The sequence below is a fragment of the Salvelinus fontinalis genome, chromosome 30 (genome assembly GCF_029448725.1).
Source record: "Salvelinus fontinalis isolate EN_2023a chromosome 30, ASM2944872v1, whole genome shotgun sequence".
NCBI lineage: Eukaryota > Metazoa > Chordata > Actinopteri > Salmoniformes > Salmonidae > Salvelinus > Salvelinus fontinalis.
The window spans coordinates 21,004,304-21,020,186 of NC_074694.1; the positions used below are offsets into that span (position 1 = coordinate 21,004,304).

The window sequence follows — 15,883 nt, forward strand, 5'->3', positions numbered from 1 at the left end:
CTTCCTAGATCTGGCCAAACAATCGGGGGAGAAGGGCCTTGGTCAGGGAGGTGAGCAAGAACCCGATGGTCACTCTGCCAAAGCTCCTCTGTGGAGATGGAAGAATCTTCCAGAAGGACAACCATCTCTGCAGCACTTCACCAATCAGGCCTTTATGGTAGAGTGGCCAGATGGAAGCCTCTCCTTAGTAAAAGGCACATGACAGCCCACTTGGAGTTTTCCAAATGGCACCTAAAGGACTCTCAGACCTGAATACCAAGCGTCAATACTTAGGTCTTTGTTCTGTTCCTCCAGGCTATCTCTATCTCGGTGACACCCACCACATCTGATCTATGGAATGCCACCTGTAGGTTTTTATCACCAAGCCATCACTTAATCAGCTGCCAGCCCAAGCTCCATAAAAACTCCTCTCAGTTAACTCAGAAAGGAGAGAGAGAGTCCTAAGAACATTACTCTATTAAATAAAACAACCATTTGGTGCATAAATATAACATAATCCTGTAATCCTGCTACCACAAGGAACCTGGCACCTTCCCTACAGTGAAGCATGACAGTGGCAGCATCATGCTGTGGGAATGTTTTTCAGCGGCAGGGACTAGGAGACTAGTCAGGATCGAGGGAAAGATGAACGGAGCAAAGCACAGAGAGATCCTTAATGAAAACCTGCTTCGGAGCGCTCAGGACCGCAGACTGGGGCAACGGTTTACCTTCCAACAGGACAACGACCCTAAGCACACAGTCAAGACAACGTAGGAGTGGCTTGTCCTTGAGTGGCCCAGCCAGAGCCCGGACTTGAACCCGATCTAACTTCTCTGGAGACCTGAAAATAGCTGTGCAGTAACGCTCCCCATCCAACCTGACAGAGCTTGAGAGAATCTGCAGAAAAGAATAGGAGAAACTCCCCAAATACAGTTGTGCCAAGCTTGTAGCGTCATACCCAAGAAGACTCGAGGCTGTAATCGCTGCCAAAGGTGCTTCAACAAAGTACTGAGTAAACGTTCTGAATACTTATGTAAATCTGATATTTACGATTTTTTATTTTTAATACATTAGCAAACATTTATAAAAAACTGTTTTTGCTTTTTCATTATGGGGCACTGTGTGTAGATTGATGAGGGGAAACAAAACTATTTAATACATTTTAGAATAAGACTAATTTAACAAAATGTGGAAAAAGTCAAGGGGTCTAAATACTTTCCGAATACACTGTATCCAACACCAAATATTAATTAATATACTCATGTGTAAACACTTTACCTAGTAGCCAACTTGCTTGCACCAATCCCTTTGAATTACAATAAAATACTGTGAAATACAAACCCCTCCCCTCAATTAATTTCATCCATTAATTCTGATTACAGTAGCATTTACGTTTTACAGTATAATGCAGTACATTTTACGGTATTGTACTGTGTCATTACAGAGTATTCACTTTGATACCATGTTTATATTACAATAAGTGTGCTGTAACATGAAATATAGAGTTGTACTTGCCACTGAGCTGCCTGTAAGCTAGCATCAAATTCACAGTAACCCCTTCACAGTGTACACACGGTTTTGTTTTAAATCTGCAATATCTGCAGGGTTTGACCATAAGTGGGCTTAAGCACTGTGTGTAGAATTAACATGCCCATAGTCCAGTATCAGAATAACTTTCCTTTAATAATAAACCAGTCAGAGTGAATGACTGACACAGCATTTCCCTTGGCTCACAGTCTACCCACTTTATATTATTCAAATGATGCCAGTCTTATCTTGGCCATAGCAGACTGGGAGAATAGACATGCAGGATCTCAGGACTGGAGAAAGCCTTCTCTCACTCTCTCCTTCCCTCCCTTCCTCCCTCTTTCTTTCTCTCAGACTGCTTTTAAAGGGAAACAATGGGAATAATACAAGTTCAAAAATAGACTGAGAACAGAAAGATTGTATTTGAGCCTTTGAAAATCCACAGAGATGTACTCTCAGCCTATTCAAATATTTGTGATGACTGATTAACATGACCACTGTTATACAGACAGCTAGGTCACCCTTGATACAAGTCAGTATTCAACGTCCATCCATGTCTGAGGACATCGGGAGATGATGTGGAAACCGGCCACAAGGGGCAACATTGAGCGCTGTTACCTTCAAGTAGGTTTCGGTTGTGGGTGGGCATAAGCACCTGCTTCTGATTCCAAAGGTTACAAGTTTAAATCCAGCGATAGAATGCTGTTTTTGAGATTTTTGTATTAAACCTTTCTTAACCTTAAACACTTTGAAATTTGACGTTTGCAACAACTTTGAAATGTGTTGTGTGAGAAACATGGATGAACGTTGTCGTGTCTTTGCTATCATTAAATTGAAGACTTATAGTTTATATCAAAGATTCCTGTAATTAGGGATTACGCGATCAACTGATTAATAACGTAACTAATTAACTATGAATTTTGGGGGCACCAGGGAAAGTAGTCAGATTACAAAGTTATAATTTCCCAATATAACCTTTCAGATATTTTCATATCTGATCAATAGTCTTCTGATTAATGATTTTTTAAATTTTACCTCAAGTTAGTCTCATTCCAAACGTCGTAAATTGTTGGTTATCTGCACGAACCCAGTCTTCACTATGAGTCATCCATACATCAATTGTCTTAAACCATTTATTTATTACTAACTAAGTAATTCACAGAAATGCATAAACAAACAAACAAACTTAAAATGGTTACATGAAATGATGGGATAAATATGCCCTAGTGGGCTGAACCTGCATGGCGGCTTGTTAGACAAAGGGAAAATTGGGGGTCGACCAAGAAGTCACTACCGAGTTCATAATTATAACAATTGACATGCTAATCCTTTACACATGAACGCTCACTCATTCGCGAACAATTGCAATCAATATATATATATATTTACGCTCAGTGTGTCGTCTTGATCTCTGGAGAAAAGTTAGTTTCTGTTGGAGAGATTCGTCTGTCTCTGTCTTGGTTATTGTGGATAGTTCGTATAGTGACATTCGTTATAGAATGGATGTTTCGACGGTTGTCTTTCTTCGCGTTCAATGATACCGAATTCCTAGCTGCAGACTAGTAGTCAATATCAAAGACTTGTTCTTATTCGTCTAAGAGTTTAACCACGTGGTATGGTTAAAGATTCAGCAATGGTACTTAACCTTCGTTCTCCTCCTATGGAGAAAAAACATGGGCTGCCGATAATTTCTCAGAGTTGGGTTTTTATTCGGATTGCAGAGAGGGGCTGTCCCAGGATGTCTGACCCAACTGGCTCAGGGGCGGGTCCTCGGATTTAGTTTAAATCAAAAGGGATTTGTATTTTTCTTCATTAAACAGTCTAAAATCATATTACACAATTATACAAACAGTATCATACTCACTCATTCATTTTATACAACACTCAGATGTAAACCTCATATCTGAGGTTATTATACAAACAGCGGTATGGTAATGTAGCCACACAGTCTCCCATGAGTTTCCCACGTGGTGACAAACGGACATGTTAATAGCTGGAATCTTCACCGATCTTTTATACTTTTTCCGGAACATGAAGTCTGTTCGTACCTCAAGCTCTGTGAGGTGGAAGAAATTTCCTTTGTCCTGAAAGTTTACCCTCTCTCTAATACTGTTTGGCCATGAGGAGATTCTCAGGAATTTACGACGTCTCTCTGTGACCACAGCATGGGTTGAAGGAGGAAAGGGGGAGGCAGGGAGTGGCAGGGAGAGGGGAATGGGCTTTATGTACCTAAACAGGCAACGTCATGACAACGTCTAATTCTGACGTAAGACTGAGACCTAGTTGTATACAGTAGCCTACAGGTTTTATATAACGCAGTGCATTAGAATATGAATGATCATGTTTTATGCAGTTTATCCTAAGGAGCAAGGAAATATTGGTCCCTCTCATATGCTAATCCACTGATAGGAACATTGATTGGTCTCCTATAAAGACATTCTCAACATGATCACCAAGTTAATATAGCAGTGCCTCAAGTAGCGAAAGAAAGAAAATTAAAATTGTATCTATCACGAGCACAGATGTCTAATCATAAATCAAGGCTATTATTTGTGTTTAATTGCACCCCATCATTTTTGTCCCTTATTATAGCAGCGACCAGTGGCAAACCGTGATTATCGGACCTACTGTAGGCCTTCAACCTAAGGTAAACAACCTACGGTAGCCTTATATCATAAAAAGAAACACATAAAAATCAAAACAACTAGCTACACGATTTCTAGTTCACTCAACTTTGGGACAGGAAAGCTCTGCATGCATAGGCTGCATTACTGATATAGGCCTATGCCAAAGTTGAATAAACTAGAAATCGTGTTGCAGCTGGTTGCCTTAAATGTTTGTGTGATATTTAAAAAAAAAGTTGATGCAACTTCAATTGTTTTTGCAGTGATGCAGTAGCAGGTGTAATAGGCTGAATTTGCTATGCAACCTTAGTGTATATGTTTAATGTATGTCTAATTTGGATTTCCTGTTTTTCTTGGCCATTGCAACACTAAATATGTCAATTAAAACATCGTTTTTGTATTGAATATTACCCTGAAATCCTAATTGCAATGAACACATTTGTATGGATATTATATGAATATGACCTCTTTTACCCAATAAATATTTATTATTTGGATTGTAGTAGACCTATAACCTTGTGTAAACTGTATGTGTTCTGGCAGAAGTCCATTCTTTTAATTGGCAATACACACCGCTGCGACTCATCTGCCGGACTAGGTTGCGGTGCGTGACACTGCGTGTGTTGCAAGCATTGGATTTTTTCAATATTTGTTGCTTTGCAATGCGGTAGGCTACCAGTAGTAATGGCCGCATTCACTTGATAGTTGGAACTAGGAAACCCAGAAATGTCAAACTTTCTAACTTGTTGTAGTTATACACGTGCCACGTTCAACCAGTTGTCACAGGGGTGTCAAACTAATTCAACAGAGGGCCGCGTTTCTGCAGGTTTTTGTTTTTTCCTTCCAATTAAGACCTACACAACCAGGTGAGGGGAGATCCTTATTAATTAGTGATCTTAATTCGTCAATCACGCAGGGTGGAGCAAAAACCTGCAGACACTCCTCGCTCCTTGGAATGAGTTTGACACATGTGAGTTTGCAAGTAGGAAATGTCTGAATTTCCTTGTTCCCGAAAGGAAGTGAGCGCTGCATAAACCACAGAATGAGTTGTTAATGTGTAGCGTGATTCCGTTGTTTTTATACAGACTAAGTCAAACGTACCATACAGCAATAACCTGTGTGCACACAGCGTATGAATTGGCAGCATCACACGCGCTGGAAAATCTCCAGCCCACTTTTCAGATCTGCGTGGCTGTGGTAATGCCGCGTTCGAATGCTAGTCTGAACTAGAAAACTAAAATGTTCGACTTGCTATCCTAGGTGAAAGAATCGGATCCCGAGTTTATCCCAAGTTTTCCACTTGGGAGGTATTAGAATCAACCAATAGGAAGCTCTACGCAAATAACTTACGTTCATTTTAACTCTGAGGTTCCAAGTTTCCTATAGTACATGAACGCAACAATGGTGCGCTCAGGACAACTCTGACGCCTTGATCACACCGACAACAATTGTGCATTTTGATTTTGGTACACCAGAAGTACATTAATTTCCAATGGAACGCTGTGCTTGCATAGCAGACACAGTTGTAGTGAGTTCTGTGTGGTGCATACGTTGGATTTATCGATGCGTACATGGCTTGATAGAAATGGTAGCAGAAGGTGAACGCTGAACTTTTCTTGCACACATCCAGATGATGCTGCGTACCATTTTGTGTAATGACACTATCGAGATGATGAGGCATGAACTCCGAACTAGGACATCTCCGACCTCCGACTTCAGTGTATTCAAGAGAACTGGGAACTCGGGAAAAAACGAGCCCCGACTAGGAAAATCTTTGACAGTCATCCAACTCGGAATTTCAAGTCGGAAACTCGGGCATCGTGGTGCTGTCAAGACAACTGGGAACAAAAGGTCAAATCCAGACGTCAGTGATTTTCAGGTCGGAAAGTCAGAAATCTAGAAAGATGCCTGAGTTAGATGACCATCGGAGCTCGTTTTTTTTCGAGTTCCCAGTTGTCTTGAACGCATTGAAGTCTAAAAGCCGGATATTTCCCAGTTCCGAGTCCCCAGTTGCTTTGAACGCGGCATCCTAGTGGTACGACTTTTCCGACCTGAAGATCACTGACGTCACGTTTTTTCCCATTCTGGGCTCGTTTTTTCCGAGGTCCCAGTTGTCATGAACGCACCATCAATTCCGTATTCTTGCCACTAGTTTCATACTAGCCTACGTAGTTGATATCACCTAGAGAACGCAGTGACACGGACAGCCAATTCTTCTCATTCGACCAGCTATAATAAATCCTCATGGAAAAGGTAGAGATGTTACGAGGTAAGAATTTTTTTTAGCCTATGTTGTTCAAACATTTCAGACAGAAAATAGCCTAAAAGGAATCGGCTTATCATCCCCGTTATAGCCTACAGTCAAACTTTGGGGGTGGGATGATGGCTTATGTTTCGTCTGTCGTGTGTGACATAACTGTATGTAGGTTGCTAATGCTAGTGCTTTTTTTTTTAACGTTTATAGAACAGGTTTATTTAGCTCGACTTTACTTCATTCCGCTATCTCCTTGCGAGTCGCAACTTTATTTGAAGTATGTGGTGTGTCGCGAATGTCGTAGTGGCTACAGACAGCAGCCATATGTGTGGGGCTTCAATGTTGTTATGATACATGTGACACTAACCGTGACGTTCTCTACGATGAGATAGCTTAGTGTGTTGCTTACGGATTTTCACAATGAAGCGTGTGGTCCTTTTGTATTTCTTAACTGCGTGTCAAGGATTGTTCTAGTAAACCGAGGGCATTTGTATGACGTTAACACCTTTGTGCCCTCCATGTACCGACTTTCTCGGTCTTCCTAGACTAATTTACACATGTGTTTTGTCAGTAGGACGTGTTTAAACTGTGCTATCTGGTTGCCAATGCATGGTGTATGATGGGGATAGATGAAGCAGGTGCAGACGAGTCATTTTTGAAGTATGATTTTGACAAGCATGTAGGCAAGTCGTGTATTCAGAAATGTGGTAATTTGTTTTGGATTTTGCACATTTGATTTAATAAATGTCATCCTATGACGTTGAATGAGCCTGTTACCTCACCTGCGTGTAGCACACTCATCTACTTTCCTATCTGTTCTACCTTACCTTCTGTCTGACAAGTAATCTGAGATGGTCTTTAGAAGAATGGCTTTCCCAGCCGATGAGTACTGGCTGAGGATGATGAAGACGAAGAAGATACAGGGGTCACCGCAGCAGTGTCAGGGGCTGCAGGGACCTCTGTGATTGCTGACCCCACCTCATCTCTGACCTCCCCAGCTCTGTATTGGCTGACCATGGCCACTCAGAGGGCACCCCTGGTCAAAGACTTTAACTACTTCATTACCTGCTACCTGTGCAGAGGTTACCTGATCAAACCCACTACGGTCACTGAGTGCCTGCACACATGTAAGTAACACACACATGCGCACACACGCACACAATTCCTGTGCTCCAGGTAATGCAACATTGTAGTGTATTCAAGTTTTAACATGGCTTCTAAAGTTTTAATTTCCACTTCCCTTACGAAAAAAGTTTCAACCCCCCCAAAAATGTTAATTAATTATAATCCACATAATTGTCCTGTTGCTACAGGATTATTTTCCTGCTGTGAAAAACTGGTTAAATGAAGATATTACGCATTCTTCTCTATACGTCCCCTCACTCCCATCTTCTCCCACACACACTCGAAGCATCTTACACAATATAATAGTAGTGTGATTTTTCTTGTTTTCCAGTTTGTAAGAGCTGTATCATCCAGCACTTTGAAGACAGTAATGACTGTCCCAAATGTGGCATTCAAGTCCATGAAACCAACCCTCTAGAGATGCTAAGGTATGACACATACAAACATAGTCCTCCACTAGCTTTGACCATCTCTGACAGACAACAACACTCTTAGAAAAAAAGCTGCTATCTAGAACAAAATAAGTTTCTTCGGCTGTCCCCATAGGAAAGCCCTTTGAAGAACCCTTTTTGTTTCCAGGTAGAACTTTTTGGGTCCCATGTAGAACCCTTACCGCAGAGGCTTCTACATAGAAACTAAAAGGGTTCTACCTGGAACCAAAAAGTGTTCTCCTATGGGGACAGCCGAAGAACCCTTTTAAAACTCTTTTTCTGAGTGAAGCTAACAACAAACACTTGGCCTTCACTTTGCTTTGAATACTGCAAGTGCACTGTTAGCACAAACCACAGCCTCCTCTTTCTCTTTACCCGTGTCACTTCCTCATCTTCACTGGTCCTCTCTCTTCTCAGGTTGGACAATACTCTTGAGGAAATCATTTTCAAGCTTGTACCTGGATTACGAGACAGTGAGTTCTTGTCATCTAGGAAAAAACGGACATATTTCAAAATGATCTCTCAGTCAAAGTCAATACTTTCAATCACTCTTTAGAGGGGACTTGTCATTAGATGTAATGAGACTCATGGAAGTACCTTGTACTTCTTCTGTTTTCTTTATGACTGTGTGTGTTGACCAGAAGAGGAACAGCAGGAGATTGATTTCTGGAGGAAGAATAAATCCAAAGAAAATGGACAAGGTACAGAATAAGTCTCAGTAACGAAGTCACAATCACAAATTGTACTGTGTTTTACTGTAAAATGTAAGTATGTCATTACACATGAATAATGCACTGATATTAGACAACCTCTTTCAGCTAGGCTTGCTAGTATTATCTCCTAAAATCACATGTGCTCTGCTATCCCACAGGAGACGGCCTTGGGTCTAAGAGGCTTGGGCTCAGTGATGATGAGGATGGTGATGAAGATGGTCAGGATTATCACAGGAGCGACCCCCAGATAGCCATCTGCCTGGACTGTCTCCACAACAATGGACATGCTGCAGATGACACAGTGAAGGTGTGTGTGTGTGTGTGTGTGTGTGTGTGTGTGTGTAGCAGTTTCATGCCCATAGGGAGCACGTGCCCCCTCAGATTTGTCCCGTTTAAAAATAATAATAATAATACTAAAACATATTCTTTTGTTTTTTTTGTGTGTTTTCTCTGTAATGGTACTAGCCAGCTAGCAATTTTATGAAGTTGTCTTTAGCTAGCCCAGATAGGTTCCCAATCTCCCAACCTCATAACTAGCTACCAAGAAGACATTTCAGGATATCAATCAAGTTAGAGTAGCTAGCTTGTCTGTCTATCTTAGTTGGCATGCCTGCTGGCAAGGTTGGTAGACTTTGGAAAAGCAAGCAATTGCTAAATGTACTGAATATGACTCACATTTAATTTCAATCTTTCTTTTTTTCTTTTTATCAGAGATGCAGAGAAGCATATTTAGTTTCTTTAACAAAAGAACCACCAGTCAGGAGAATACAGACAGCTATGCAGAAAAATAAACATTTTTGACAGAATTAAGCATAATGATTATGGCTCTAGATTGCAGGAAAAAGCTGTTTTGGGTGTTTGAAAAATGCTAAATTCTACAACCTCTCCTCACATTTTGTGCCCGCTCAGATTTTTGGGGTGTGTGTGTGTGTTTGAATATTTTTCCTCTTCCGATGGGAGTGTTCTGTGTGAGTGTTTCTTTCAACATGCTCAGGGCCAGTTCAGGTATTCTTTGCGTGTACTCTGTGTGCTATATGAATGTACAGTAAACATACTCCTGTTGTTTACCCCAGTGTTTAATGAAGAAGTTCATTCGCTGCTCTAGTCGAGTCACGGTGGGAACCATCAAGAAGTTTCTCAGTCTAAAGTTAAAGCTGTCAAGCTCTTGTGAGGTAAGATTACAATGTACATAACTTGACTTTATAGTATACTGCTGATGGGTATAGAAAAGGGAATAATGTCTATAAACGTGCCTTTGTGTTTGTTTACGGGCGAGCGAGCACGTGTGCCTCTCTGTGTCTCTCTCTGTGTGGGTGTGTGTCTGTCCTCTCTTGCTAGCTGGATGTGCTGTGTAACGGGGAGATCATGGGTAAGGACCACACTCTGGAGTTCATCTACATGACCCGCTGGAGGCTGCACGGTGACAACGTGAGTCTCTTATATCATGTCCTGTTTCTGTCCTTTCCTCCACACTTCCCCTGTCTCATCCGGTTCTTAGATAACCTGTTATTGATCATGTTCTCTCTGGCATGCCCAGAAATCTTCCATACCCGCCCTAATAGCCAATACACCGTAGATCACGGCTTGTCAAACATTCCACGAGGGGTTCCAATCCGGCCCGTTGGTGGTTTGAGTAAATATTATTTTATTTTGGGGAACAAACTCAATACACTTTTCTTTTTTTAAATGGACCTACATTCATACACTTTCTTGTCTGTCCAGCTCGCTAATAATCACCCAAATGAAAGCTAGACAGTCAGAAAGCATAGAAAATTCCAGAAACGATGGATAGGACTATTTCTGGCACATTTTGTTGGTGAGGAAATATACCACAGTTTCTGTGCGGCGCCCTGGACCTTGAAGACCGAATGCGGCCCTTGGGAAAAGTGCGTTTGACACCCCTGCCATAGATAGAGCTCATTACAACATAGGACTGTGTTATCGCTATGTCATTTCCTGCCTGTCCCTGCCCTCCGACCAGCTGTCTTTACTTTAGCAGTTCAGCTTTAGTTGTTCCGTCTTCTTGCCCAACTGTCACTAGTACCACGGTCAGGCATTAGACCTATTAAAGGGGCTGAGTATTAAGCCTTGTCATGTTGCCACATCATGAACAACTCGCTCATGTTAAGCAGAGAGCCACATGGATGGAAAGAAGCACCAAAAGTTGAATGATATTGTGCTCATCAGCCTATGAATAATAAAGATTACCTTAAACTACATGTCTCCCCCCCCCAAAAAGAGGGAGAGGGGTGGCTTTTTACCCCTTATACCAGACTCAGGCCCTGACCTTGTGCTCACGTGCCACACCAGACTAAGCCTAGTAAAATTCAATAATAGAGATGTGTGTAGCGTTACAAATAAATCTAGACAGTGTTTTATAGATGGATATCCAGCAAACCCCTAGGAATCATCAGTAGCAGTAAGGTTTGGACTGACTGCAGATAATTCATTGAGACATCCTAAAAGCATATCTTAATGTTTTGGAGCTCTGCTACCTGGCCCTGACATTATACATCAGGTTAGGGCTGGGTAGGGCCTGTTTTTTTTCTTCCAATAACTAGGGTACGAGCCAGGCTTGGGTATCATTTTAGAATGATTAAATTGATCACTAACATTTTGAAGCGGAGCCATTTGCTCCCTACTGCTCTGCTGCTCAGTATCTCTACAGTCATAACTTACTGTCATAACATGGTGTTAGAAGTGGTTCAACCTCGTTAAATATTAGACCAGAACATTGTCAAATATTAGACCAGAACGTTGTCAAATATTAGACCAGAACATTGTCAAATATTAGACCAGAACATTATCCGAGTTGACAGGAGAGATTACTTCACAGAAAATAATAATAATCAGTGAGTTTTGTCAGAGTTTAGAATTATTCAATAGTAGCTAGTTAACAGCTCTCTCTCCTCTCCTGAACATCCAAGCGTAGCCGTTTCTATGGATACTCACACACGCAGAGAGCACATGGAGCAGATGCAGAGCAGGGACAGACAGAGATGAGCAGCTAACAGAGAATGTTATTTCTGATTTCAGGTTCGGGCCGGGCCTTAAATTAGGGTTGGGCCTGAATGTTACAAGCATGTCGTTGGGCTTAAATGTCATGCCTGTGCAGGGCTCTAATCTGAATGTCCAATACTGCCCCCTGTCTTCTTTCAGCTGTCAGCCATAGGGATCTGGGATGGTTCACATGATAGTGCGTTCTCTTCTTAAAACACCATACATGAGAACTTTGGCTTGAAGTCAGTTGAAAGGGGCAATTCTGTCTCTATGTATCCATTCCTGTGAAATATGGGCCATTTGAGATGGAATTGCAAAGCTCATTAGTTAAATACACTCGTCAGAACGTGCCAGCATCTACTAGGCTATTTACTTTGCAAGTTGTCTTTGTAAAAACTTCCAGGAAATGAAAATAAACAGCACTGTCTTTCTACACTCTCCTCAGACATATCCCATGGTCCTGGAGTACAGGCCACGAATAGACTTTGGCTGAACAAAGCCCTTGAGAAGCCTTCATCGACAAATAAAAGCAATGACTGGATGTGCATCAAACTGAGGCCAGGGACTCGTTCCCAACATTTTTGAACTTTTGTTTAATTTTGTTGTGTCCTTCATTGTTGAACATTCCGTGCTCTTGGCCAAAGTGATCTTCAAGACAAGTAACTAGCGGGACAAGCTTAGCTGAAACATAGATGTATGAATGTATCCAAATGGTATTTATTAGCCAGGTACTCGGGTATCCTGGTAACCCAGCCAATGACAAGGATTGACCTGCATCTACATGATGAATACAAGTTGGTGTGGACAGAAAATGAAATGGAAAGAAGAATAGGTAGGAATCAAGCAACTCCAAGGCCTTCCAACAGATGCCTGACTGTTTCAACAAGAAAAGTAACATTTTTTTTTAAATTTAAGCCATTTTCTTCTCTTTATAAAATGCACATAACATATCCACAGATTTGCCCACAATCAATCAATTGACCGAGCACCTTAATGTTGCCAAAAGGTTTCAGAGTCTAAACCGAAGCTCATTCTTCTTCATTCTGTCCCATGCTCAGTTATTATAACCAGTCTGACATGTTGCTGAAATCAACAAGCACTCTCTGGCAGAGGCTCGGGAGCCTGCGTGATGGGAAGAGAAACGTTAAGCCTCTTTTTAACAAACACACACAAACACACACACTCACTCAACCCAAACTGCAGTGTGATTACCCTGGCTCCTGCCAATCTCAGACCTGCACTAATAGCTTTTTTGGCACCGGTCAGAGTGACCAGGTATTACATTTTAGTTTTTCAGATTAATCTTAGTATCTCTCTAGCCTAAAAAGATACCATCTTACATGTTTTGAAGGGAAACCAGTGGTGTGTACATTTCATATTGTTACTAGACCTTTGATCTATAAATGTGTTTTTTGAAGTACATGACATTACAACACGGTAGTACGAGATATGAATTATGCCAATTATGGATTTTTGATCACAGAATAGTATTGGGCACTGTAAGAACTGGTTGGCAAAAGGCTTATTGTATTAGCTTTGAGGTGTAGTGTACTGAAGCTGACTCTTTCACAGTGATTCAGTATAGAGAGTATACAGTGTCTGCTTCGTTACCTAGTCATCTCAAGTTTAGCCTTTTAAACTGTAATCTATGTTGATGTGATTTATATGTGAAAACCATTGAGGTGTGTTCCTTGCAGTGAAGCCAACCTGTCCTTGTGCTGACAAGGAAAATGTGTATTTTTTTACATTTTTTTGAAGACAGAAAAGGAAACATGTACATATTCTTATGGTTGAAGTTTTATGCTGCTTAGAGTAATATATTATATTTTTAAATGTACCCATGCCTGAGAATCATTCTTGAGATATTAGAGCTGTAGAAATATTGTTCATATCTGTACTTGATTTATAATAATTATTCATGAATAAATTAAATGTTTTTATTTTACCAACTGTCTATTGACTTAACTGCCATTGATGAGACTGTTTTTTGGTTTGCTTGGGCTTTGGGCCTCTAAGTCAGGATAAAGGCCTAAAGCTTTAACCAATATTCATGTTTGCATTCTTGTCAATTTAGGAACTTTTTCTTTCTAGCTAGTATTCTGTTTGCTCCTATGAACTTTGTTTTATAGGTTCATTACAAAGTGATTCTGCCTCCTGCCCAAACTGTTTGGACCAGTTGTAACGATGATGATTTCCCTGGTATGTTTATCTGACTGGACAGGCAGGAGGATAGTGTTTCTAGATGCGAAAAGCAGTCAGTATGTGAAATACATCTGCCCAACTTCAACTGGAGAGAAGAACGGGGTAGGAATGCACACACAGATGCTTCTCTCTCTTTATGTTTGTCCCTTCAGCTTTCCCTGTATGCTTATTTGGGAGCTTTTAAGGTCAGATACTGTATACATGTATGTAGGCCAGAGTTCCCTACAGGCTTCATACCGTACGTACTGTACATTCACTCGCTCATACCAGCATTTGGGTCTGAAGGATTTAGGGCACATTGACTAAGATGTCTCGAGTCAAAAAAATACAATCTCTTTTGTAACTTTGTTTTTATTTTGGTGTTACAAAACTAAAAAGTGACCTTAATATATTAAACATAATTAAGATCTCATGAGTTCTGTGATTTAACTGACAACCTGATGACATCTGAGCTCATCGTTTGGATGAAAAATAGAGTGATGCCGTGAAGTCCAGTGCTCCGAGGGGTCTATGATATTTTTATACTGTTTGCAGCAGACTGACTGGCTCCCAAAGTTCACATGGGGCTCTGGAGAGTTGGTACATTTTAGGGAAGGAGTTTCGTGGGGCTTATATACTGAGTAAACACTGACAGATGCAACAATATCCCTTCTGTCTCAGGATGTTCCGTCTCTCACAAACACGCATCATGTTCTGTGAAGAACTGCCATGACATGAAACGAGAACTCTCCATTACAGTTCTTCATTTTGGTTTTTTTTTTTGTGCAGAGATGTTGATATTGATTATGTAAAGTAAACATGGAGGAAAATTAATGTATTTGAGAACAATACATTCACACTCTTTTTCATCTGTTGCTATATTGTGTAATAACAGGTGAGAGAAGAAACTTGCAGGTGTTTTGGTGGGTCAACAGTTCGAGAATGACTAAATATCAGAATGAGTCGTTGAATACGCCTGTCACTAAAAACTGTTGGAGTAGCACAGAGGGGCAAATTAGTACCCGCCTTTAAGGGGGCTTAGTTATAATTTGACTGGTATGTTGGGCTGGATGTCTAGTTGGGTTGCCTTGTTGTTATCCTGGCTGGTCACACAACTTCTTATTGAGTGGATTGCTCTATGTTGCATCATCCTTCCCGTCTGCTGTTGCTTGATTCTTTTGTCAGACCGATTGTGGGCTGTGTATGTAAAGGTAATATACGGTATTAGCCAAAACAGATTTTGTTGTGTTACTAAGTGGGATTAAAATGTATTTAATTGTGATTTTTTTTGTCATTGATCAAGTACTCCATAATGTCAAAGTGAAAATTATAATTATACAAATGTTTAAATATTGACAAACAAAAATGCATAACTAAAATATACACTGCTCAACAAAAATAAAGGGAACACTTAAACAACACAATGTAACTCCAAGTCAATCACACTTCTGTGAAATCAAACTGTCCACTTAGGAAGCAACACTGATTGACAATAAATTTCACATGCTGTTGTGCAAATGGAATAGACAAAAGGTGGAAATTATAGGCAATTAGCAAGACACCCCCAATAAAGGAGTGATTCTGCAGGTGGTGACCACAGACCACTTCTCAGTTCCTATGCTTCCTGGCTGATGTTTTGGTCACTTTTGAATGCTGGCGGTGCTTTCACTCTAGTGGTAGCATGAGATGGAGTCTACAACCCACACAAGTGGCTCAGGTAGTGCAGCTCATCCAGGATGGCACATCAATGCGAGCTGTGGCAAGGTTTGCTGTGTCTGTTAGCGTAGTGTCCAGAGCATGGAGGCGCTACCAGGAGACAGGCCAGTACATCAGGAGACGTGGAGGAGGCCGTAGGAGGGCAACAACCCAGCAGCAGGACCGCTACCTCCGCCTTAGTGCAAGGAGGAGCACTGCCAGAGCCCTGCAAAATGACCTCCAGCAGGCCACAAATGTGCAGGTGTGCAAAGCTCTTAGAGACTAACCGAAGAACCCTCACAGCTATAATCGCTGCCAAAGGTGTTTCTAACATGTATTGACTCATGGGGGGTG

At 41.1% G+C, this 15,883-nt stretch overlaps 1 protein-coding gene across 2 annotated transcripts; it reads left to right on the plus strand.

The window, feature by feature from the left end:
• The first annotated feature begins 5,527 nt into the window (after positions 1 to 5,527).
• On the plus strand, positions 5,528 to 13,598 carry LOC129828790 (polycomb group RING finger protein 5-A-like). Of its 2 annotated transcripts, none has more exons than XM_055889998.1 (9): positions 5,528 to 5,728; positions 7,383 to 7,511; positions 7,841 to 7,937; positions 8,358 to 8,413; positions 8,582 to 8,641; positions 8,812 to 8,960; positions 9,727 to 9,825; positions 9,992 to 10,081; positions 12,099 to 13,598. In XM_055889998.1, exons 1-9 carry the CDS (start codon positions 5,623 to 5,625, stop codon positions 12,144 to 12,146), a joined length of 834 nt encoding a protein of 277 aa, XP_055745973.1. In that variant the 5' UTR covers positions 5,528 to 5,622; the 3' UTR covers positions 12,147 to 13,598. The 2 variants fall into 2 exon arrangements, with proteins under 2 accessions (XP_055745973.1, XP_055745972.1); XM_055889997.1 differs by having other exon boundaries at positions 5,535 to 6,399; positions 7,227 to 7,511.
• Positions 13,599 to 15,883: the final 2,285 nt, after the last annotated feature.

What these genes read in the sequence shown, in the direction of transcription:
- LOC129828790 (XM_055889998.1), top strand. Translation starts at nt 5,623, where the DNA reads ATGGAACGCTGTGCTTGCATAGCAGACACAGTTGTAGTGAGTTCTGTG. An exon ending in CACTGAGTGCCTGCACACAT is followed by an intron (nt 7,512 to 7,840) that starts GTAAGTAACACA and finishes CTTGTTTTCCAG; the next exon opens with TTTGTAAGAGCTGTATCATC. An exon ending in CTGCAGATGACACAGTGAAG is followed by an intron (nt 8,961 to 9,726) that starts GTGTGTGTGTGT and finishes TGTTTACCCCAG; the next exon opens with TGTTTAATGAAGAAGTTCAT.